Source organism: Cervus canadensis, chromosome X (assembly GCF_019320065.1).
Source record: "Cervus canadensis isolate Bull #8, Minnesota chromosome X, ASM1932006v1, whole genome shotgun sequence".
In the NCBI taxonomy this organism is placed as follows: Eukaryota; Metazoa; Chordata; class Mammalia; order Artiodactyla; family Cervidae; genus Cervus; species Cervus canadensis.
Window position 1 is genome coordinate 49,190,820 of NC_057419.1, and position 25,687 is coordinate 49,216,506.

Here is a 25,687-nt window from a genome sequence, read left to right on the forward strand (position 1 = left end):
GATGTACTCCCAGAGCCTGAAAGAATGTCTGAAATATAATAGATGCTCAATAAATATATGTCAAATGAATGAATAAATCAAGTTTGAACTTCTAAGGAAAAAAAAAAGAAAGGGAAACCGGGGGCCATGATGGGAGGCAATCAAAAAAAAAAAAAAGCATCATGGGGAAAGGGGTCAGAGAACAGTAATCTGAGCAAAGGCACTTGAGCAACTGTTTTGAAGTTAAAGATGTAAGGGCCTGGCTATCAGATTTCAGCCTGGAAGGAAGCTGGGGGAAGGACCCAGAAACAAACAAATCCAACTTGCCCAGAAAGGTATATGTCAGTGCAACAGCTAAGTTTTTGCAGTTTTTAGTCACACACACACACACACACACACGCACCACAAACATAGCAGTTTCCCTTCCTCCACATTCCACTAATATCCTGCTTGTGACCTTGTCCTGCGGAGATGACAGAGGCGGGATACATTCAGATTCGTGCTCCGAGCTACTCCACATCAGCCGCATCAATGAGCATGCTTTTGTAAACTCGGGGAAGGAAATGAATGGTGTGTCTGCCTGTCCGGCCAACATAAATCTCAGCTGTGTCTGGCATAAAACATCCCCTCTTGAATGGGTTGGGAGGCCATCCCCAGGCCCAGGCAGCTTGCCTCCAGCTGGGCTTGTTTTTGTTTTGGTTGCAAAGTCACCAAGACCTCCGGAGAAACAAGGCAACAGAGTTTTTTGTTTTGTTTTGTTCTAATGAGTCAAACTTGCCAGGGACATGTAGCTGAAGTCTATCCACAATATTCTTATGCTTCCCTCACCCAGAGCCAAAAGTTCTGGCCAACAGCTCCCTTCCTTCGCCCACATGAGCTAATATTCTGTGGTTCTGTAGCCATGACTCTGTTTATAACCTCAGGCTTGTAGCACTGGTGAGGAAAATGGTGCTCCTTATAAAAAGTGCTTTCCCATCAAATAGCACTTTTTTGTTTGCATGTCTGTTCATTTAGCAAGATCATTTAGAAATGAGGTAAAGAAAAGTGCCCTTTCTTTTCTAATGGGGAAAAAACATCTGGACTTTCCCCATCTCTGATTTCAGTTTCATGACAACACTGAGCATGTGACCTGGATCCAGTTCAGGGGAAGCTGCGAGAACCCAGGGTTTCACCCAAAAATGAGAAGCCCATTTACTTCTCTGTTTTACGGGTTTCTCATGACCACTGAGTGCTCCCAGCCCTATTGTTAATGGCTTATTGGAGCAAGAAGGTCAGGCCAGAAGGACGTGGAGAAATGAGGCCCTTTCTGCACAAGGGCATGAGTCATTTTTCAGAAGGTGACCTGAGAAACCAAGCTTGAAGTTCACCTTTTTTCTCCCCATCTGACAGAAAAACTCAAAATGCCAACAGACCTGCCTTTGAGGGCCTTCTGCATAATATATATAAGGCTTAGAAGGCGGCCAGTTAAAGGGAAGGTGTGACACAGCTCCTGACTAGGGCCAGCTGAAGGGGCATCCCTGGGAGTACAACAGAAGTGACTGTCACATGTGTGGTCAAAACTGGCCCAAAGGATGGCTTCCTAGGCTCACCCTGCCCGGGGCTGGGGGTGCTATCTTAGCTATCACCGCATGGACTAAATGCACTGCCAAAACCCTTAGCACTTAGGATACACTGCTTTTTAAACATTTCCACAGCAAGTCTGTTATTAAGTCTAGCTACAAGCCCAGTGTCTCTGAGAGATACAGTAAGTTCAGCTACATGGAACCAATCAAACCATTTCACGTATTTCCTTTGATGAATGCTTAAGTCCAGAGGCAGGAGCAATTGAAAACAGCAAAAGGGCTAGCGGGGGGTGGGGGGTAAGGGTGTTGACTGGTTTGGAACTGTCAAGATGAAATTGCCCCAAGCCCTGGCTATCTAGCTGGTAGTGACCTGCTTTTCTTACAAAATTAATCTTGACTAGCCACAGGTCTAGGCAGGATGTGCTGTATCCTACCACAGCCATTACTTTCCTTTCAGTGAAATGAGGATGTCCATTACGGATTTCACCCAGCTTTCCTCAGACCCAAGTTTGGAGATACCCAAACTGTTAGATTCTAAGTTAGCTGCAAGAGGCACAGTTCCTGAACTCCTACTTTCTAAAATCCTTAAAGTGAAAGTGAAAGCATTAGTTGCTCAGTTGTGTCCAACTCTTTGTGACCCTATGGACTGTAGCCTGCCAGGCTCCTCTGTCCATGGGATTTCCCAGACAAGAATATTGGAGTGGGTCACCATGCCCTCCTCCAGGGGATCTTCCTGACCCAGGTATTGAACCCCCGTCTCCTGCATTGCAGGGAGATTCTTTACCATCTGAACCACCAGGGACTTAAAGTTCTAGTCAAATAGCAACTTTTCCAAAGGAACTTTTCATTGAAACCACACGTTCCCAAGTGGCACAATGGCCTATTCTAAGATAGTTGCAAAGGTCTTCTGGAGCACCATGAAAGTGGGCACCAGATCTCCAATGAACCTCACTGAAAGTTTATCCCAAAATGCCTAGAACTTTCAGAGGTCCCTTATGGGGCCTCAACTGAAGACTGGCCCATCAGGCTGTGACTACCCTCACAGAGAAATACCTCAGAGAAAGCTGTGGTGGCACCCCTGGGCCCAACACAGCACCACATTTTGTGACTTGTTAAAATCTGATGTGGTTGCTGGAGTCATTTAGAAGATCCTAGGGAATCTAAGATACGCAAACTGGATTTGGGATTAACTGCAATGGTGAGCGTGATTCAAAGCTGACTGGAAGAAAAAGAAACACTTGATATGGCTTTGCAGATGATACATGCACATGGTCAACGGAGCTTCCCACACCCTGTGCCACTCTTGCTCTCGAATCTTCCCATCAAATACCAATCAAGGCCCCCATGGGCCAGGCACTGTGCTCAGCACTGGGTATTCAACACTGAACAAAATAGTTCTTCATTCCCCAGGCCAAAGAAAAACATTTTGGAAGCAACTTTCTACTCCTATCATAATTTCCCTTTCCTCCACCATGCCTGCCCAGGAAATGCTGGCCTGGGAAAGGGGCAAAACCTGGAGGCAGAATCACCCCACCAGGCCTACAACAGGGGTGATACTCTGCCTCTGCTTCCCTGAGCATACACCTCCAGACACACTGCCTCTCTTGCATCTGGCACCACCCGGGTGCCTGCTGCCATTGACTTGGCCTCTGGAATTTCGAACCATGAGTTCCCATTCCCATATCCAAAAAGCACACACTCCTGTGTCCCATGGAACCTTTAACCACAGGGTACTCTTCCAAAGTGTCCAATGAAAGGCAGAGGGGCAGTGTTGCTGGGTAGTTTCCTCCAGCTTTAGAACATGGCTGCCACTTCGCTGATGCTTGTTCCGTCCAGAGGGGATGGCCTCTATCTCTTTCCGCTGAATCTGGGCTGGCCTGAGCAACTCGTAACCAAGAGAAAGTACTGAAAGTGATGTTGTATGACTCCCAAGGTTAGGCCTCAAAAGGCCACAAAGCTTCCACCTTACTTGCTGGGACATGGGCTTTTGGAAGCCTGAGCCATCAGGTAAGAAGTCCCACACCCTGAGGCCAAGGAAAAGCCATCACAGGCATCCTGCTCACCAGTCCTAGTCTGTGTCCTCCAACCTAGGTACCAGACGCAAGAGCAAACGAGCCTTTGGAAGATTCTAGCCCTCAGCTGTTGACTGACCCCAGCTTTTTTCATGGAGCACACACATGCTGTCTCCACTATGCCCTTTGCAAATTCCTGACCTAGACAACGCATGTGGATGAGAAATTGTTGTCCACTTTCCCACGTTTGGGGCACCTTGTGATGCTGCAAGAGTAACTGGAGCCAATTGCAAAACCAATGGCCAGCCTACGCCTCTCCCCGCTTCCCCCAGCACAGTCTCCATCAGGATTCTCTGCAGCAGCAGGAACTCTTCCCTGTATCACATGAGATGAAACACAGGGCTCTTGCCCTCACTGCTTCTATAGCCTCCCTCCTCGGCACTCTGCTCCAGGCTGTCACTGCCGCCACTGCCCCACCCAAGCCTTAACTGTTAGTCTTGCTGCAAACTTCACTGTCTATGGGGCTGAGGGCTGCGGCTCTGCTACTGTGGGACCATGGAGGCTGCCAGACCCTGGAGGAGCAGGAGGGCCAGCCGTCAGCCAGCATCCCTTCTCTCTGGCTCATGCTCCCTGAACTGGAAAATCGATCCCATCCTTCTCCTTCCCAGAACAAGCTACCATGAGCCAATTGCCAATGTATCCATGTATCCATTTCTGGAAGGGGAGAGTCAGGTTAAATGCTCTTTTTGGCCTCTTAATATGTTGTTTGAGAACAGGGACTCTGGAGTCAAATCCTGGCTCCACCATTTTCTAATTGTCTGACCACAGAGACACACTTTAACTCTCAAACTTCAACTTCTAATCTGTAAACTGGGCATAACAGTTCCTACTTCATAAAGTTGTTCTCAAGATCACAATGAGGGAATCCATGTAAACTGCTTGGCATGTAGCAAATGCTCAAATAAATTCTAGCTATTTTTAATAACACCTTCCCAGGAAGAAGCATCTTTTGTGACTTACCCCTTGTAAGACTTGGAAGCTGTCGTTGTTGGGTGGTGGGTCTTGGTCTGGGTCAACACCAACTCTGTAAGTCATCAGGGAGAAAGACAAGGAGAGAAAAACATAGAGTGTTAGCTTGGACCATGGCAGCCAGGCCAGTTGAAAGCAGCTAAGAGGCTGACCACCTTCCCAAGGTGGAAGGAGTGGTTAGCTAAAAGAAGGGGAAGGCTGTCATGCAGAAAGTTATGAGAAAGTGGTCGTACCACCCAGGGGTAGGCTGGGCAATTGATCTGAATGCTAACATCTTAAGCAAGACCTCTGGGGAACAATACAAGCAGGAAACTGTCTGTCTGCCTTTCTGCACCAGACGGTCCTAGGTAACCAAAGGCGGGTCCTGCCTCTTCCTGTCTGCTGCTTCCTCCCTTCCACCTGAGCTGAGAACTCACAATTTGAGATCAATAACTGAAGACAGAAAGAAAAAGCAAGGTGGCAAAATCCACTAATAACGAATTCCATGAAAGCACTAGGGTTGTTTTCTTGGCAGCAACATACCAACTATTGCTCTATGTATCTGTTGATTCTTTATCCCTGAAACTTCCTCATTTTAAGGCAGAGAACAGTAGTACTGATGACATTGATAATATGGGGGCAATGGAGGAGAAAACAAAGATGCCAGGAAACAGTCCTGGAATCCAGGAAACAGAACTGGAGTTTACTTCTCCCTCCAGTACTGCAAAGAATGTGTGCTCAATCACTAAGTTGTGTCCGACTCTTTGTGACCCCACAAACTGTAGTCCACCAGGTTCCTCTGTCCATGGGATTTCCCAGGCAAGAATACTGGAGTGGGTTGCCATTTCCTCCTCCAGGGGCTTCCCAGGTGGCTCAGGTAAAGAATCGCCTGGCAATGCAGGAGACGCAGGAGACGTGGGTTTGATCCCTGGGTCTGGAGGATCCCCTGGAGGAGGAATTGCAAAGAATGGCTGGTATCATAAAAGGAATACAAGAAACACAGCTTGGAGTTTGAAGAGAGCTGCCAAATGGCCCTGACCAGGGGTTTTATTTGCAGTCTGGAACCAGGGCGCTGACTGCGATCAACAGAGAGTAGATATGCAAAGCCCCATGTGTGCCTTATTTTCTCTCCTCTCCCTCCCGCTTCTCCACCTGTGATGCCCAGGATAGATCTTGAGAAATGAGACTAATGCAAAGAAGGAACAGAAGACAACATAGATGTACCCTTTTCTCAAAGGCAACCTCTACCCTGCCTTATTCCAGGCTTGCCGAGCACTAGGCCAAGGTTTGTGCCCCTAGAGGGAGGCAGGGAGGTACAGAAGGAAAGGGAACAGTTATCCCACATTTTGCTGAAGGCAAAGTTTAAAAACTACAAGATGAATTCAAGTATTCAGCAAATATTTACTGAGTGCCTACAATGCCAGATCTTAATATGAGCACTTAGTCAAAACCTATAATGTACCTGGCACCAGATTTCCTCCCTGGGGACCTGAAGTTTGATGGGCTTTTGGTAGTGAGTTAAATGGACTCTGTTTTGTCTAGAGGCCGCTTTCTGAGGCCTGGAGGCTTGGCCTCACAGTTGGACATTAGCCAGGGACTTTTGAGCATCAAACCTTTCAGAGACTTTTGGACGTGAAATTCATCCAATTCTGAGGCACCAGGGCTAGCTACCCACAGAGGTCACACGAGAGAGCCTCAGTGTGCCTGAAGGGTCTGACATACCAGAAGAAAGGTCACACTGGATTCCTAGCTGTTGATCTTTAACCCTCACCATTTTTGAGGGTCTCTTAATGTATGTTTCATAGAGAAAAGTCCTCTAAATGGTGTTAGCATCTGTAAGATCAACAGCTAAGAGTCCAATATTAGGCCTTGTTCTGTGGATTCTGTTGGTGAATGGAGCCACTTCATGGCAGACTCATTTACTTAGAAGAGTTCCCTAGTAAAGACTCAGAGAGGGGCAGAGCATTGGTTACCAGTAGTCTGTCTTCCAGACAGCCTTCCAGAATGCCCAGTGACACGGCAGCCCTCGGCCTAACCATGGACAGGCTATTGTGGAGGCAGGAGCATCAGCAGTTCAGATCCACCCAGATCGTCTCTCCTTTCTTGACCACGAATTCTGAAACAGGTGTATTAGCCTTTGTAAGTGGCTTCCACGCCAGTAAAGATAAAACAAATGGATTTTATCAGCCTAGATGAAATAGGAAGCCTCTGGGTATGAGAAAAGGGTTAAGTGTGCCTTGTCCTACAATGAAGAAAACAAAGCCACACATAATAAAAGCTGCCAGATGAAATCTAGCCACCTCGATTCTTTCCATTAACCTATTCTAGGAGAAGAGAACTAAAATAAATTCTGCTTAACAAGAACTGCTTATAAAGACTAGTGTTAGTTGCTCAGTTGTGTCCAACTCTTTACAATCCCAAGAATCGTAGCCCACCAGGCTCCTCTGTCCATGGAATTCTCTAGGCAAGAATACTGGAGTGGGTTGCCGTGCCATCCTCCAGGGGATCTTCCTGACCCAGTGATCGAACCCTGTTCTTCTGCATTGCAGGCAGACTCTTTACCATCTGAGCCACCAGGCAAGCCCGCTTATAAAGACTAGGTTTGGACTATTTTCATTCAAGTCCTTGCAATGTAAGAGGAATTCATCTATTTAGCCTGTGCCCACATGGCCAGGCCAGAATTCAAACAGTGGAGCACAAAACATTGGAAAACACTGATAAATTCACAAAATTAGGCCCATCCTAACCTCATCTCAAACTTGCTTGACATTTTTGCTTGGGGGAACTTGAGAGTGATTTTAGATGCACATCATCCAGTAGAACTTTCTGCAATGATGGTGGTCTTCTAGATATACACTGTCCAATGTGGCCATTGTGCAGTTGAAATGTGACCAACAGGACTGAGGAACTGCATTTTAACTTTTATTTCATGTTAATTAATTACAATTTAAATTCAAACAGACACATGTGGTGAGTGGCTAATGAATTAGCACAGAGTCTAATAAGTACTGGGTTGGCCAAAAAGTTTGCTTGTGTCTTGAAAAACCCAAACAAACTTTTTGGCCAATCCAATACTAATTCTGGCCATGTCTCTCTAGCATCACTGTTTTCTCTACAGAAAAAATGACAACTGTCTGCTACCTTCTGCTACCTCAGTGATAACACCTGAGATTCTTACTGGTATCCTGCAAAGACACAACTCTGTAGTCCCACAAATATTAAATAAAAATTTGCTTGAACTGATTACTTGGACATTGGAGAGACTTCTCACTTCACCAGCATAGAAAAGAACACTGAAACTCTCTGAAAGTTCTTCTCTATAGATAATCATCAAAAACATGAAAGGAATAATAGGATTAGAAAATTACCAGTTTTTCACTCACAGGGTAATAATTGATTCAAGCAAAGGTCATCAGAATATGATTTTACCAATGGGTAAAAGGCTGTTGGGAATCTGACTACTCATATGATGTTAAAGGCTTTCTTTAAAAAAAAAAAAATTATTTGGCTGCGTCAGGTCTTAGTGGTGGCCTGCAGGCTTCTCTAGTTGTGGTGTACTGGGCTATAGAGCACACTGCTTTAGTTGCTCCAGGGCATGTGGGATCTTAGTTCCCTGACCAGGGATCAAACCCATGTCCCCTGCATTTCAAGGCAGATTCTTAATCTCTGGACCACCAGGGAAGTCCCTACGGGTTACTTGTTTAGTTACAAAGGGAAAACAGTGCTTTTACAAGTGGCAAGACCTGGGGTCTAAAGTGGTCAAATTTAACATCACTAATAACCAGGGACAGCTGGACAAGACACACCACCTGACATGATGCAACAAGAAATGTATAACTTCCTTTCACGTTATTTTTGGCCAAAAAATCAAATGATTCTCTATCTCTAGTCAAGAGGAAAACAAATCCAAAAATTCCATATTGTAGAGCAGCAGTGGCCACAGGACTGGAAAAGGTCAGTTTTCATTCCAATCCCAAAGAAAGGCAATGCCAAAGAAAGCTCAAACTACCACACAATTGCACTCATCTCAGACGCTAGTAAAGTGATGCTTAAAATTCTCCAAGCCAGGCTTCAGCAATACATGAACCATAAACTTCCTGATGTTCAAGCTGGTTTTAGAAAAGGCAGAGGAACCAGAGATCAAACTGCCAACCTCCACTGGATCACTGAAAAAGCAAGAGAGTTCCAGAAAAACATCTATTTCTGCTTTATAGACTATGCCAAAGCCTTTGTGTGGATCACAATAAACTGTAGAAAATTCTGAAAGAGATGGGAATACCAGACCACCTGACCTGCCTCTTGAGAAATCTGTATGCAGGTCAGGAAGCAACAGCTAGAACTGGACATGGAACAACAGACTGGTTCCAAATCGGAAAAGGAGTAAGTCAAGGCTGTACAGTCACCCTGCTTAGTTAACTTATATGCAGAGCACATCATGAGAAAGGCTGAGCTGGATGACGCACAAGCTAGAATCAAGATTGCCGGGAGAAATATCAATAACCTCAGATATGCAGATGACACCACCCTTATGGCAGAAAGTGAAGAAGAACTAAAGAGCCTCTTGATGAAAGTGAAAGGGGAGAGTGAAAAAGTTGGCTTAAAGCTCAACATTCAGAAAACTAAGATCATGGCATCCGGTCCCATCACTTCATGGGAAATAGATGGGGAAACAGTGGAACCAGTGGCTGATTTTATTTTTCTGGGCTCCAAAATCACTGCGGATGGTGATTGCAGCCATGAAATTAAAAGACACTTACTCCTTAGAAGGAAAGTTATGACCAACCTAGACAGCATATTAAAAAGCAGAGACATTGTTCAACAAAGGTCCGTCTAGTCAAGGCTATGGTTTTTCCAGTGGTCATGTACGGATCTGAGAGTTGGACTATAAAGAAAGCTGAGTGCCAAAGAATTGATGCTTTTGAACTGTGGTGTTGGAGAAGACTCTTGAGAGTCCCTTAGACTGCAAGGATATCCAACCAGTCCATCCTAAAGGAGATAAGTCCTGGATGTTCACTGGAAAGACTGATGTTGAAGCTGAAACTCCAATACTTTGGCCACGTGATGTGAAGAGATGACTCATTTGAAAAAGACCATGATGCTGGGAAATATTGAGGGCAGGAAGAGAAGGGGATGACAAAGGATAAGATGGTTGGATGGCATCACCAACTCAATGGACATGGGTTTGGGTGCACTCTGGGAGTTGGTGACGGACAGGGAGGCCTGGAGTGCTGTGGTTCATGGGGTCGCAAAGAGTCGGACACGACTGAGCGACTGAACTGAATTAAACTGAATGCAAGACAATTATCCTGGAAATCCTTAAAAAATAAAACAAAACATCAATGTCATAAGCGATCAAAAGGAGGAGTGTAGGATTATCCTCGATTAAAGGACTAAAGAGAGGACAACCAAGTCAGTCAGAGGAAGAGGCCACAGAGCCACCATGGACCTGAAATTTTTTGAAAAAGGAAAGCAAAAAAAGAGATGACAGCCAAAGGAAACTTTGATTGGATCCTGGATCCTACATGTGAATATAAAATTTGGTTTACTAAAAGTATTGTGATCATGTAGAAGATTAGGTTCCTCGGGGATACATGCTGAAGTATTTTAGGGGCAAAAAGTCATGATGTCTATGATGTACTCTGAAGCACTCTGAAATGGCTGAGAGAAAGAGAGAGAGAAGAAAATGTCAGAATGTTAACAACTGGTGTATCCAGGTTAGAACTTGGATATTCATTGCTCTATCAGCTTTTTTGCAGATTTAAAATTTTCCACAATTTAAAACAAACATTTAATTATATCTTTGGTGAAAATGTTTCACAAATATTGACACATGAGTACTCTGTCTCTCTGATTTAATCTAACTTACTAATAATGATGATTCAGGATCTCATATTAGTCCAGGGTCTAAAAACAACAAATTGTAAAGATTCATGGACTTAAGGTGCTAAAATAGGTAAATAGGTAGATATATAGTCTAACAATTACACATTTTTCCCCCCAGATAAATCTTCCAATCTTTTGTTGAGCTTCTTCTTCTCTTAAAAATGAAGGGCAGGAGAAAAATTCTACGTTACTGGAACATGTGGTTAATCTTCAGATCTGGTTGTGCACGTCCCCTGGAAACCTACAGTTCTGAGCAGAGTCCTACCCAGCACCCTCGTTTCCTGCTCTTTCCTCCCTCTGCTGTGGAAGCTCTGATCCTTGCTGTAGCCACTTGCTACCAACTACCTGCCTGAGATGCAGCCCTATGCCTGACCACACAAAGCCTCCAAAGACTCACCAAGGCCCTCCTATAGACAGAGAAATGCAGGAGGGCCCCTTGGAGGGTCCCAGAGGTCCCTGCTACTGAACAGGGGTGCTGAACAGGAGAAAGGTTTACTACTGGGTTTTAAATGCCAGAAGAAAACAGACCAGGAGCCTTGTGACACAGATGGAGTTCTGCTCTTTTCCCATTCAAGGCTGTTTACTTCAGGACAATTGAATGATTACTTTTCTGGCAGGGTTGAGTAGCCCTTGGACCAATCCCCCAGGATGATACTAGATCCCTACAAAGGGATTCACCCTTGGGACAGGGCGTGTGGTGGTGTGCTGCGTAGCAAGAAAGATCAGGTACATTATTTAAAGTATAATGCCTCAGAAGACTTGGAGTTCTCTAGCTTTCTGAAATTCCTAGTTTCAGGCAACAGTCCACAATATACATTTCCCTCCTAACCTATTATAATGCTTTTGATTTAGGCCATGGTATAAATCTAAAACTTTTGTGCTGGTTTATTACATCATATTTTAGCAGTCCCCTGATACATCAGGGTTGAGTTCATCTGACCACATCCAACAGTCTTCTTTCCAGAATGAACTGAATTATCCTTATTTTCATTAAGAATGAGACAAATGTGGTAATCCCATACCAAATGAGAAAATAAAGCAATCACGCTGATGTGCTCATTCCAGAATTAATAAATACAGAATATGAATCATTTCCCTTTTGATATATGTACATTCTGATTAACCACCACATAAAATGCCACAAAAATCTCAGAAATTTTAGAAGCATTCTACTTTAATCAATAGATGGGTTTTTTAAAATTTGAATGGCTGAGGTCCTAAATAAATTTGGGGAATATGAGACACATGCATTCATATCAAATCTTAAACAACTGATCAGAATCTCAACTCTTTCATGTTCCAAGTGTAATAACTTGTACTTTGCTGGAAGGGCCTTCCTCCTTGAAGGTTGGATATTTCAAAGGAAAGGGTTTCCTCTGAAACTTAACTGGTACCTACAGTCAGGTCTCTAATATGAACATCTTTGTGTGTGTATTTTAGGAAAAAAGTGTGAATCCAGAGATCTTAAATGCTTCAATTAATTGTATGCATGTCATTAACAGTTTACATTTGGGGCCTGGCAATATCTCAAAATTCATGTCCCATGACAGGTACTGTTGCTTTCACCACTGTCCTCATAGAGTAAAACACTTTCACGAGAAGAACAGACTTCAAGGCTATTTTGCATTTGCTTTATATACCAGCACCCAGAATCAGATCAGGAAGAAAAAATACCAGTAAAAGGTCCAGAAGGGAAGAAGAAATATTAAAGTCTTTACTCTGATTGCCCAATATCACCACCCTTAAGCATAATCTGTCATAAATTTGGTCACTGAGAAACAAATTGCATTAGAAGGGTCTTTCACAATCTTCTGTTTTTTAAAAAAATCTGTTTTTGTATCTTTTGATTCACCATGGTAAGGTACAATTTAAAAATCCATACTTCGAAACTAAAGCGGCATCAGTGCTTAATTAAGATGATGTAAACCATATCCCAGTCATAGCTGAAATACAAAATTCGAGTACTCTTTATGACTTAAAAGGCTTCTTTACTAGATCACAAGCAGGATTTTGTGGGGAAAGTGTTTGTGGCTCTGAAAATGGGCTACTCTTGACACTAAGCTCAGCTGTCAAGCAGCTACTCATCAACTCTGGCTTTGGTGCTGACAAAAACTGTCCAAAATGGGGAGGAAGGGGACAGACTCTCAGGAACATTGACACATCAATCAACTCAGAGAAGGGTAGAAGATGATTAGACTTGACCAGACCTCTTGCCCCTTAAGGGGCAAGGGACTGGTGCACACAGGAAGAAAGAAAGAGACAAGTAGCATAAAGAGAAACATCTCAGGTTAGAGAGAGGGGGAAAAAAAGCCAGGCCCGGTTAATTTGCTTCTGAGGATGCCCTTGTGTCACCTGAAGTACTGCCAGCGGTGTTCGTTCTGGTCCTCTTCGGAGGGCTCCTCGATGCCAACTCTGGGCAGCAGAAGAAGGGAACATGAGTGTGACAGGGACCACGGGGTAGCCAGGGGCTCTGGACACGTGACCTGGACCACATCCATCAAAGACCAGGCCATCTCACTTTACACATAAATTTGTACCCTCTCATAAATTGTCCCCATTCTCTGAAACCCAGAGAGGGAGCTACATTTACGTAGAAAGCAACAGTGTTAGAAGCCAGGTCAAATGAGGATTGATTAGGAATGAAGACAAGCCTCTCAAAATATAATGAAATCAGGGGAAAAAATGCAACTCATAGAAAATGACTTCAAACTACTTTTCACAAATTCATCTGTTGCACAATGCAAGACACATCCATACAAAAACTAGAAAACAGAAAGCTATTGACATATATTTGAAGTGTTTATACACACTTTTACACATATTTGACAGGAAGAGCAAAGAACACAAAATTACTGAAAATGGCAACAACGGAAAACGAAATGGCCTTTTTTCCTACAAGTAATCACATTATCCATGGGTTCAACCTAAAGGTCAAGAACCCAACTTCTGCTATTTTCTTTATCTTATGGCCTCAAGAATTGACAAAGTCCATTTTCACCTCCCTCAATAATTGCTAAGTTATTCAGAATACATTAGAATTTTACCATTATTCTAATGAGCAGGATTTCACAATCTCAGTACTATTGACATTTTGGGCCCTGGCTTTTACCTGCAAGATACCACCAGTAGCACCTTCCTCCAGTCGAAACAAACAAAAATGTCTCCAGACATTGCCAAATGTCCCCTGAGAGGGCAAAAATACCTGGAGATGAGAACCTCTGCACTAAATCTTGCATTCTCAATGGGGGGTGATACAGCCTCCAGGGGCACGAAAATCTGTTATTTAGGGACAAAATTGTTTTTAGATATTACAGTGGTTTATAGCCCTCTAAAGTTCCATAGTACATAAATAGATATATAGATCTGTTGTATTAAAAAAATTCAACGGAAGAGATAAAAAGAACATCTTTAAAGGTTCCTCAGAGGAACAGTGATGAAAAAAAGGTTGAGAGACATTGTGCTAGAGTGTGCTCAAATTCTCATGCTACTAATATACACTGAAATATACAAGTGAGAACATGATGCTTCTTAAGGTGGTACTTTTAATTAGGCACATGTTGGGAATGTGACTTAAATCAGACTTTATATATTACTATAGTATTGAAAAGCTATAACAAATTTCAGAAAAGCAAGATGGATTCCATAAATGCAAAATTCACTAGTAATAGTACTAGCAGCAGTTCTAATGCTATGATTACTAATAATATTATAGCTAAAATATACTACATGTTTTCCATATGCCAGATAGTACATTTAATGGGAGAACTCTTTATCATGTTTATTTAGTATCACATTTTATGTTCATACCATTGTCATCCCCATTACCTGGTGAGGAAACTGAGAGTCAAAGAGGTTACCCAAGTTGCCCAAGGTCACAAAGGTAGAAAACGGTGGAACCAAGATTGCAACTGAGGCTGTTAGACCCAGAGCCACAGTGCTACAACTTACAGGCTATTGCCTTTGACTATAAGGTGGCGTCTTTAAAGTCTTTTAAAATATACAGTTGCAAATGATATTACATAAAGAGCTCAGAGCTTCTCCTTGCCTTTATTCCTTAAATTATCTTACACAGAGCTTTATCTTAAACTCTCAGTGTGACAGGATTATACCTAGCAGAGTGTCCTTACTTGTCCTTGAGTGACTGTATTGCTGCACTCTGGGGTATGAAGGTTTTCCTGTTCAATTGGCTGCCTGGGTGTATATCATTGATTCCCCCATCATCACCACCACTTCATGGGCATGTCACTTGAAACTGGGCCTTCCAAGAGGATGGCCACCATGTCACCAAAATGTGCTCAGGACATATACAAGGCTCATCTGCTGAATCTGCTCATCTGATGGTTTTTTTGAAGTTGCCACAATTACACCTTTGTGAGTAACAACACTTGCTCAAGAGACTAAAAAAAATATTACATAGTTTATTGCTCAGTTGTGTCCGACTCTTTGTGACCCATGGACTGTACCCGCCAGGCTCCTCTTTCCATAGGATTTTCCAGGCAAGAATACTGGAGTGGGTTGCCATTTCTTCCTTCAGGGGATCTTCCCAATCCAGGGATCGAACCTGAGTTTCCTGTGTCTCCTGCATTGCAGACAGAATCTTTACAGCTGAGCCACTGGGGAAGCCCCCATCTAGTAGTTTACTACCAGAAAGCAATTTGGGATTCTTGTCATCATGTTTTAAAATAGCAATCACATGCTCAATATCGCTAATTATTAGAAAAGTGCAAATCAAAACTACAATGAAATATCACCTCACATTGGTCAGAATGGCCATCATTAAAAAGTCTACAAACAATGAATGCTAGAGAGGGTGTGGAGAAAAGGGAACTCTCCTACAGTGTTGGTGGGAATATTAATTGGTGCAGCCACTATGGAAAACAGTATGGAGGTTCCTTAAAAGCTAAAAATAGAACTACCATATGATCCAGCAATCCCACTCCTGGGCATATATTCAGAGAAAACTCTAATTTGAAAAGATACATGCACCCCAATGTTCATGCAGCACTATTTACAATAGCCAAGACAAGGAAGCAACCTAAATGTCCATCAACAGAGGAAAGGATAAAGAAGATGGTGCTCTCTCTCTCTCTCTCTCTCATACACACACATCAAAATATTAACCTCAGCCATAAAAAAAGAATGAAATAATGCCATGTGCAGCAACATGGATGGACATAGAGATTATCCTATTAAGAGAAGTAAGTCAGACAAAGACAAATATCATATAATACCACTTATATGTGGAATTTCAAAAAAATGATATAAGTGAACTTATTTACAGAAAAGAAACAGACTCACAGACATAGAAAACAAACTTATGTTTACCAAAGAGGATAGTGAGGGTGGGAGGATAGGAGTTTGGGATTAACATACACACTGCTGCTGCTGCTGCTGCTACTATATATAAAATAGATAAACAACAAGGTCCTACTGAATAGTACAGGGAACTAAATTCAGTATCTTATAATAAACTATAATGTAAAAGAACTTGAAAAGTCTGTGTGTGTGTGTGTATGTATCTGATTCACTTTGCTGTACATCTGAAACTAACACGTCATAGATTAACTATATTTCAGTTTTTAAAAATGGTTTAAAATAATAATAAAATAAAATAACAATCATAAAATTCTAATTTAAAAACACAAGTTGGATTTCTGGAAGGCAGTGACCTGGTTCTGGATTTGTGGTTATATTCATTTTATATTATACACAGACTAGAAATTAGCCATGGTTAAAAGTCATTGTTAACTCCACGTCTTACCCTGGGCTTCTGGACGTCTAAGAAGCCATTAAGTACCTTATCAGGGCCTCTGTCAACAGCCTGGGGAAGTAAGAAACAACTTGGTATTGATCTCACTGAGGTCATAGAGCTCAAAACACCACCCTGAACTTCAGGGGATTTCTGAATTATTTTAGAATAAGAACCTACTTAACATAAATGATTCGTGGCCATTAACACCACAAGCCACAAGCCAGAAAAGTCAATCATTCTCATTACCTTATTTCTGAGGGACTCTGTTTTGATGTAATCACTGTAAATGTCAGTTTCTGTCTCCTACATAATCACTATTTATACACATCTAGAAAAATGTAATGAACTGACATCATATGTATTTTTTACCCATGGCACACTTTGCTTCATTACACTGTTCGGGTAGAGTTGGACAGAAAGAAGGAACTAATAAAGATAGAAGCAGAAATCAATGAAATTGAAAACAGAAAAACAATACAGAAAATCAATGAGGTAAAAAGCTAGTTCTTTAAAAGAATCATTAAAATTGACAAAACCCTAGCAAGACTGAAAGATACAAAAGGAGAAGATGCAAATTACCAATATCATGAATGAAACATGGGATATTGCTATAAATCTCACAGACACCAAAACAACAATAAGGTTAGGCTATGAACAACACAAACATGACAATTAGATGAGATGGACCAATTTCACAAACTTTTACAACTCACCAATATGAAGTAGATAATAATAATATCCCTATAGCTATTAAAGATATTGGCTTCATAATTTACGTAACAAAACTCCTGGAAAAGAAAACTAAAGGACCAGATGGTTTCACCAGAGAATTTCATAAAACTTGCAAGAAGAATTATTAGTAACACCAATTCTACACAACCTATTCCAGAAAACAGAAGACTCAGAAAATTGTCCCAACTCATTTTGTGAGGTGAGATTACCCTGATACCAAATCGGACAAAGGCAATATGAGCAAAGAAAACTGCAGACCAGTATCCCTCATGAACATAGACACAAAAATCCTTAACAAAATATTAGCTAATAGAATTCAGCAATATGTAAAACAGTTATACAAGCAAGACTGGTTTTTTTTTTTAATCTTTATTAGTTGGAGGCTAATTACTTTACAATATTGTAGTGGTTTTTGTCATATATTGACATGAATCAGCCATGGAGTTACATGTATTCCCCATCCCGATCCCCCCTCCCACCTCCCTCTCTACCCGATCCTTCTGGGTTTTCCCAGTGCACCAGGCCCGAGCACTTGTCTCATGCATCCAACCTGGGCCGGTGATCTGTTTCACCCTAGATATTATACATGTTTCGATGCTGATCTCTCGAAACATCCCACCCTCGCCTTCTCCCACAGAGTCCAAAAGTCTGTTCTGTACATCTGTGTCTCTTTTTCTGTTTTGCATATAGGGTTATCATTACCATCGCGCAAGACTGGTTTTAAAGAAGCAATGCTGGTTCGATATTTTAAAATTAATCAATGTAATCTACCATACTAACAGGCTAAACAACAACAAAATATAATGATATGAATTAATACAGAAAAAGCATTTGATAAAATTCAACATCTGTTCATTATAAAACCCTCAGAAAACTAGCAATCGGTGGGAATGTCCTCACATTGATGACAAACATCTACAAAAACTCTATAGACTTAACATTACACTTCTTGGTGAAAGACTGAGTGCTTTCCCCTTAAGACTGGGGACAAAGCAAGGATGTCTGCTCACATCACTCTTGTTTAACACAGTTTGTGGACACCTTATCTTCGACAAAGGAGGCAAGAATATACAATGGAAAAAAGACAACCTCTTTAACAAGTGGTGCTGGGAAAACTGGTCAGCCACTTGTAAAAGAATGAAACTAGAACACTTTCTAACACCATACACAAAAATAAACTCAAAATGGATTAAAGATATAAATGTAAGACCAGGAACTATAAAACTCCTAGAGGAGAACATAGGCAAAACACTCTCCGACATAAATCACAGCAGGATCCTCTATGACCCACCTCCCAGAATATTGGAAATAAAACCAAAAATAAACAAATGGGACCTAATGAAACTTAAAAGCTTTTGCACTACAAAGGAAACTATAAGCAAGGTGAAAAGACAGCAAACGAAGCAACAAAGGATTAATCTCAAAAATATACAAGCAACTCCTGCAGCTCAATTCCAGAAAAATAAATGACCCAATCAAAAAATGGGCCAAAGATCTAAACAGACATTTCTCCAAAGAAGACATACAGATGGCTAACAAACACATGAAAAGATGCTCAACATCACTCATTATCAGAAAAATGCAAATCAAAACCTCAATGAGGTACCATTACACGCCAGTCAGGATGGCTGCTATCCAAAAGTCTACAAGCAATAAATGCTGGAGAGGTGTGGAGAAAAGAACCCTCTTACACTGTTGTGGGGAATGCAAACTAGTACAGCCACTATGGAGAACAGTGTGGAGATTTCTTAAAAAACTGGAAATAGAACTGCCATATGACCCAGCAATCCCACTCCTGGGCATACACACTGAGGAAACCAGATCTGAAAGAGACACATGCACCCCAATGTTCATCGCAGCACTGTTTATAATAGGCAGGACATGGAAGCAACCTAGATGCCCATCAGCAGACGAATGGATAAGGAAGCTATGGTACATATACACAATGGAATATTACTCAGCCATTAAAAAAAATTCCTTTGAATCAGTTCTAATGAGATGGATGAAACTGGAGCCCATTATACAGAGTGAAGTAAGCCAGAAAGATAAAGACCAATACAGTATACTAAACACATATATATGGAATTCAAAAAGATAGTAACGATAACCCTATATGCAAAACAGAAAAAGAGACACAGATGTACAGAACAGACTTTGGGACTCTGTGGGAGAAGGTGAGGGTGGGATGTTCTGAGAGAATAGCACTGAAACAAGTATACTATCAAGGGTGAAACAGATCACCAGCCCAGGTTGGATGCATGAGACAAGTGCTCAGGGCTGGTGCACTGGGAAGATCCAGAGGGATGGAATGGAGAGGGAGGCGGGAGGTGGGATCGGGATGGGGAACACATGTAAATCCATGGCTGATTCATGTCAATGTATGGCAAAAACCACTACAATATTGTAAAGTAATTAGCCTCCAACTAATAAAAATAAATGAAAAAAAAACACAGTTCTGATGGCTCTAATCAGAGCAACAAGTCAAGAAAAGGAAATAAAAGGGACACTGGTTGGAAAAGAAAAGATAAAACTGTCTCTATTTGCAAACTACCTTCCTAGAACTAATATGTGAATTTGGCAAAGTGGCAGGATATAAGATCAACCCACAAAAACTAACTATATTTCTATATCTTGGCAATGAACATATGGAAACTGAAATTGAAGATAGAATAACATTTAAAATAGCTCGAAAAGAAGAAGAAATACTTAGAAGTAAATATAACAAGATGTGCACAGACACTGTATAATGAAAACTATAAAATATTGATAAAAGAAATCAAAGAAGATCAAATAAACAGAGAAATATGTCATGTTCATGGACTGGAAGACTCAACAAGGTAAAGATGTCAATTCTCCCCAAACTGATAAATCAGGTTTAACACAATTTCTTTGAAAACCCCAGCACAATTTTTTTTAGGATGTGGACAAGCTCATTCTAAAATATATTTGGAAAGGAACTAGAATAGCTATGATAATTTTGAAAAAGAAGGATAAAGTGGAAGGACCCACTCTACCTGATGCTGAAGTTGAACATATAACCATAGTTATCAAAACAGTATGGTTCTGGTGGAGGTACATACATAGAAATCAACAGGGCAAATAGAAACAGACTCGCATGCATACCACCAACTGATTTCTGGCAAAGGAAGACAAACAATTCAATGGAATAAGGACAGTCTTTCTAACAAATTGTCCTGGAACAACTGAATGAAAGTGAAAGAAAAAGTCGTTCAGTCAAGTCTGACTCTGCGACCCCATGGACTATACAGTCCATGGAATTCTCCAGGCCAGAATACTGGAGTGGGTAGCTGTTCCCTTCTCCAGGGGACCTTCCTGACCCAGGGAATGAACCCAGGTCTGTCACATTGCAGGTGAATTCTTTACCAGCCGAGTACCAGGGAAGCCCAGAACAACTGGATAGCCACAGACGAAATAAAACTTCAACCTGAACCTCATGTCTAATATTAAAAATTAAGTCAAAATGGATCACAGATATAAATGTAAAACATAAAACTAAAAAATCTTTTAGAAGATAACATAAAAGCAAATCTTTGGGACTAGTGCTTGATGAAGAGTTCTTTGGCATTAACACCAAAAGCATGATGCATTTTAAGAAAGGTAACTTGCACCTCATCAAAATTAAAAGTTTTGCTTTATGACAGACTCTGTTAAAAGGATTAAAAAACAAGCTACAGAGTAGGAAAAAATATTCACAAAACACATATCTGAAAACAGACTAGTTTCTAGAACAAATGCAAAACTCAATAAAAAACAAACAATACAACAAGAAGATAGACAAAAAACTTGAACAGATATTTCACCACAGATATTCCACATCATTTGCCATGAGAAATGCAAATTAAGACCACAATGAGGTATACCCACATACCCATTAGAGCAGGTAAAATAAAAAGTGTCAATACCAAATGCTGGCAAGGATGTGGAAAAATTGCATCTTTCATATACACAGTCATTTTGTGACCTTTTATCATGTAGGAGCTGTTATTTTTAAGTGCTAATTTATATATCACTGTAATATTTTCACAACAATCCAATTATTATATGTGTACATATACAGCTTGTGTGCATCAGGGAAAGGGGTCCATGCTCTCAGCTCTGGGCAGAACTATTTCAATGGCCCAATTTTTGAAATGGGTTTGAGAATGGGCAAAATGTCAAAAGTCAACTCTCTACTCTCACTGGATAATTATTTGGTCCTACATATAATGAGAGGTGGGATCATCAGAAAAGGAACTTATGAAATAGCCTGAAAAACATGATTTAACCTGGCTCTGAGCATCCAGGGCATCTACTAGGTGACAAGGTAAACCGGAAGTAATCACAGAGAGGTCACCAAATGCAGATTCTCAACTGTATGCAGGGTAAACCTTCTTTGCTCTTATTTTGCTACACAGAACAGAGATGGTACCATCTTATGTCTCAAGTTTAAAGCCAAAAATATGTACGTTTTCTTCTTCAGATTTCTATTTCCATAGATGAACTATTTTCCTTCATGTGACTCTTGAGATTCATACCAAGAAACTGAAATTTTAAGCATCCCAGATTTTCTAACACAAAAACAGTTACTAACACAGCAAGCCTTTTGGGCAGTATAGTACAATAGTAAAGAGCATGCCAGGGTTCAAATCTCAGCTTGTTCACTTACAGCTTTGTGACCTTGGGCAAGTTACTGCTCTATGTCTCAGTTTCCTCAGCTCTAAAATGAACATAATAGTATTAGCTCCCTTATAGGAATGCTATGAGGATTATCTTAATGTAAGTGTTGGCATCTCAAACAACAGCTGCAGCACACGTGTTAGCTATTAGAAGACTCTTACTGATAAGTCCACCCAGGTTCTGCAGACACACCCAGATCTGAGGCTGAGATGTAGTAGCTCAGAAATGGTGCAGCCAGCACCAACAACTCCTGGTGACAACCAATGGTGGCCATGCCCAGCAACCCCTGCCTCCCATCAATATAAAAGTTCCAGAGGGGAGAGACTATTCTCTCAAACCCGTTTTCTCCCTGACCCCAAGGATCACCGTTAAGATCCTTGTTGGTTCTTTCTTCTCCAAACTAGGTGTGCTCCGCAGTTGTCAGTTCCACATAAACCAGCAGCCAGCAGAGAAAGGGGAAAAAAAATTGCCATCTTGTGGATTTTCAGAGAATCCTTCATACCTATGTGCCACCGGAGTCTTCTCATCCCCAGCATGCTTACCCTCTGCAGATCTGAAACTGAGGCAGGTGGTGAGAGCACCTCCCATGATGTAGAGTGCACACTCAGAGCTAGAGGGACCTGGAGAAAAGCTGACAGCATGCTTTTGTTTAATGTGAATACATATGGAGGCCCAAAGGCATGAGGAGCTTGTCTTAAACCAGGGCCAGAGTTAGTGTATGGGTCTCTCAACCCATTTCAATGTCCTCTTTACTGTAAGATGCTGGACCAGCTCACAAACACAGCTTGGAGTTCAAATGCTCTTAAAAAAAACTTAAACTTGGGTCAGTGCTCCTCCATCCTGACACAGCTAACAAAACCACAGGCAGGGGATGTCCATGAGGCTGCAAGAAATGAGGGTGATGCAGGAAATGTCACCTCTTCTGTGCATGCAAGCAAGAAGAGGCGCAGCATAGTTTCCTCCTAAAACAAAACTCTATTGCTTCTCCTTACTTCCAGCTGATGAGCTTATTTTTCAAGGCCGCAGATTTGATTTCAGAGGAGTATGAAATGCCAGACACTGTCAGCAACTATGTCTATTCCCTGTCCTGTAGCTTTAAGACTTTTTGAATTCCTGCCTTAATGTCTCAGCGTTAGCAAGGTCCAGGTGTTTCTTACTCTGCTTTTGTACCCACAAACATTTTAGTGATTTTTTTCCCATGGAAAATTCAATACTCTGAATTTTTATTTATTTAAAAAAATTTTTAATCCTTCCCCAAACAAAACAAAAAAAATATAAAAGGCTTCCATGTGCTAAGCTGTATGTAGCAGCCTCTGCATGGGAGTAGTGACATAGTTAGACACAAAACTGGCCTTGTTTCAAACCAACCTTATATTAAGCCATGACAACATGGGCGTCGTTCCTCCACCAATGATCCAGACAGTGAAGAAGACGATGAGGAGAGTGGTCGTGAACATCATCTGGCGTGCGTAGGATGCCGTGTCTCGGATGGCCAGTGCAAATGCCATCGCTCCCCTGAGGCCTGTGGGGACCAAAGAGGAAGCTCTCTTGTCATAAGGATAAATAACAATGTGTCCCCAGGCCCACTGCTTAGTCACATAGGTCTAATAAATTGTATCTGCTTATGCTTCAAGAGTCAAGTTGTTTTCTATAGAAAGAACCTTAAAGGAATTTAAACGATTTCCTATTTAAAGTTTTCTTTTGCAAAATGCCCAAAGGCAATAAGAAAAACACCGTCCTGTTTTGTACAGCACATTGTGAGAATCCCATATGTGAATACCCCATAGTTTGGGATCTAATTTGGTGTGTGGCTAAATTAACAACTTTTATAGATCTGCTGAGAGTACCTGTGAAGCTTATCCCATACCCGTGGAATCACACTGATGCTAGTATCTGGCAATTAGCAAGAAACTGAAGCACCAATGTTCACTCATCAGAAAAAGTAGAAAAATACAACTGCCCATCAAACCAAATGTGCATATGGCCTTGTTGTTGTTTTGTTGCTCAGTCATGTCTGACACTTTGTGACCCCAATAACTGTAGCCTGCCAGGCTCCTCTGTCCATGGGATTTCCCAGGCAAGGGTATGGGGTGGGTTACCATTTCCTTCTCCAGGAACCCACATCTCCTGTATTGGCAGGCTGGTTCTTTACCACTGAGCCACCAGGGAAGCCCCTTAGAATAATAACACTCTTTCATTACTGAAAGAATTCTCCTGCTAGTAACATGAAATAAAAAGAAATATAAATAATAATAAAAGTTTTCCAAGTCTGTGATTCAAGCACTACCCAAGTGCTATATAGTCATTATAAACTTAAGATACAGGCTAGGTATGAATATGTGAAATGTACAAAACAGCATTTCCTTAGCAAAGCCAGGCAGAGAAGTAACAACATAACCTGATCTGTATCAGGGGATGAAGACTTCTTCTATAAAGGGTCAGATAGTAAATATTTTAGGCTTTGTGGGCCAAGAGGAAAAATCAAGGATATTATGTAGGTATGTACATAAAAGAGAAAAAAAAAACAAATTTCCAGAAAATTTTATTGATAAAAACCAAAAGTATAATAAGTGTAACATATAAGTACCCTATCATAAGAGCTTCCCTAGTAGCTCAGCTGGTAAAGAATCCACCTGCAATGCAGGAGACCCCGGTTCAATTCCTGGCCTGGGAAGATCCACTAGAGAAGGGATAGGCTACCCACTCCAGTATTCTTGGGCTTCCCTAGTGGCTCAGATGGTAAAGAACTCGCTTGCAATGTGGGAGAACTGGATTCGATCCCTTGGTTGGGAAGATTCCCTGGAGGAAGGCATGGCAACACACTCCAGTATTCTTGCCTGGAGAATCCCCATGGATAGAGGAACCTGGAGGGCTACAGTCCATGGGGTCACAAAGAATCAGACATGACTGAGCGACTAAGCACAGTACACAGCATAAATTCCCATTCACCATGGTTAAGACTGCCTGTATAGTATGAGAATGAAAAGTTATACTCACTATATTTATTTGTATATTTTCCCACTTTTCCCAACAATTTCATGATTTCATTCATCTTAGAACTTCACTGCAATTCACTGGAGCAACTCAATAAAAGTTACATTAAAAAACACAGCAAGGTTGATGTTCTCTATTAATTTGTCGTATTGAAATACTGGCACACATCTAGATCATCCTACAGCCAGCTATGGCACCACTTAATATTTCAACCTTTAAATGGATGCTATCTCAAAGAAGAAAACCTGAGGGTCAGAGAGTGATAATGTGTGCTCCATTTTTCTTTATTAGGTAAACAATGTAAGTAATATGAAAGTGGTATTTCTTTCATAGCCTTGAGGAAAATAATTTTGATAGGAGATATCTTTAAACAGTACTGTGTATCTCTGTCTTTTAACACAGAAGATGATGAACACACTTTATCTAGGTGACCAAGTTATCTCCAATTCGTCTTCCTCTTTTCCACTGGCATTTTTTCTCATATGTATGGAGGCTCTGCTCTGTCTTGCCCTCCTGAGAAGCCTCTAATGTTTCCCAGATGCTCTTGAATAAAAGCCCAACTCTTTGGCATGGCACTGGGGCTTCTCTGTGGTCTAGACTCCAGCAATGATTCTCAAAGTGTGGTCCTCAAACCACCATCAGCAGCAGCAACAGCTGAGAAAATATTAGAGCTGCAAATTAATGGGGCCCACCCCATTCCCTCAGAATCACTCTCTGGTGGTAGGGCCCAGAAATCAGCTTTAACCAGCCCAATAGGTGATTCACGTGCAACTTGAAGGTTTGCACCAATTCACATGAAATTTCCCTTTCCAACCTCACCCGCATTCTGCATTAGCCTGTGTATCTCTCATGTTTAAACCAGACCATTACCCTTCCCTAAAAAGGCCACACACATCAATGCTTTCCTGCTGCCTCCTGAAATGCCACTGCATCCAAGCCCAGTTGGAAGGCTACGCACTGGATGAAGACGGCCCTAGGCCCTGCTTTTCTCTACATTTATGCCACATCTCTTGTGTGCAATTCACCACCTTCTCTTGGGAGAAAGTTAGCTTTTTGTATAGTGTCTCCCTTCAGTGGACTATGAGCTC

General features: G+C 41.6%; 1 protein-coding gene across 3 annotated transcripts in view; it reads right to left on the minus strand.

Moving 5' to 3' along the window:
* The window catches only part of SLC9A7 (solute carrier family 9 member A7), a 155,926-nt gene that overhangs the window by 18,797 nt on the left and 111,442 nt on the right, over positions 1-25,687 (minus strand). For 2 of the 3 annotated variants that reach the window (XM_043457958.1, XM_043457955.1), the window contains 3 exons: positions 22,974-23,127; positions 12,797-12,856; positions 4,574-4,637 (listed from right to left, as the gene is read on the minus strand). In XM_043457958.1, coding sequence (XP_043313893.1) covers positions 4,574-4,637; positions 12,797-12,856; positions 22,974-23,127 — 278 coding nt within the window. The remainder of the gene's footprint in view (positions 1-4,573; positions 4,638-12,796; positions 12,857-22,973; positions 23,128-25,687) is intronic. The other variant, XM_043457957.1, reaches the window with a different exon arrangement.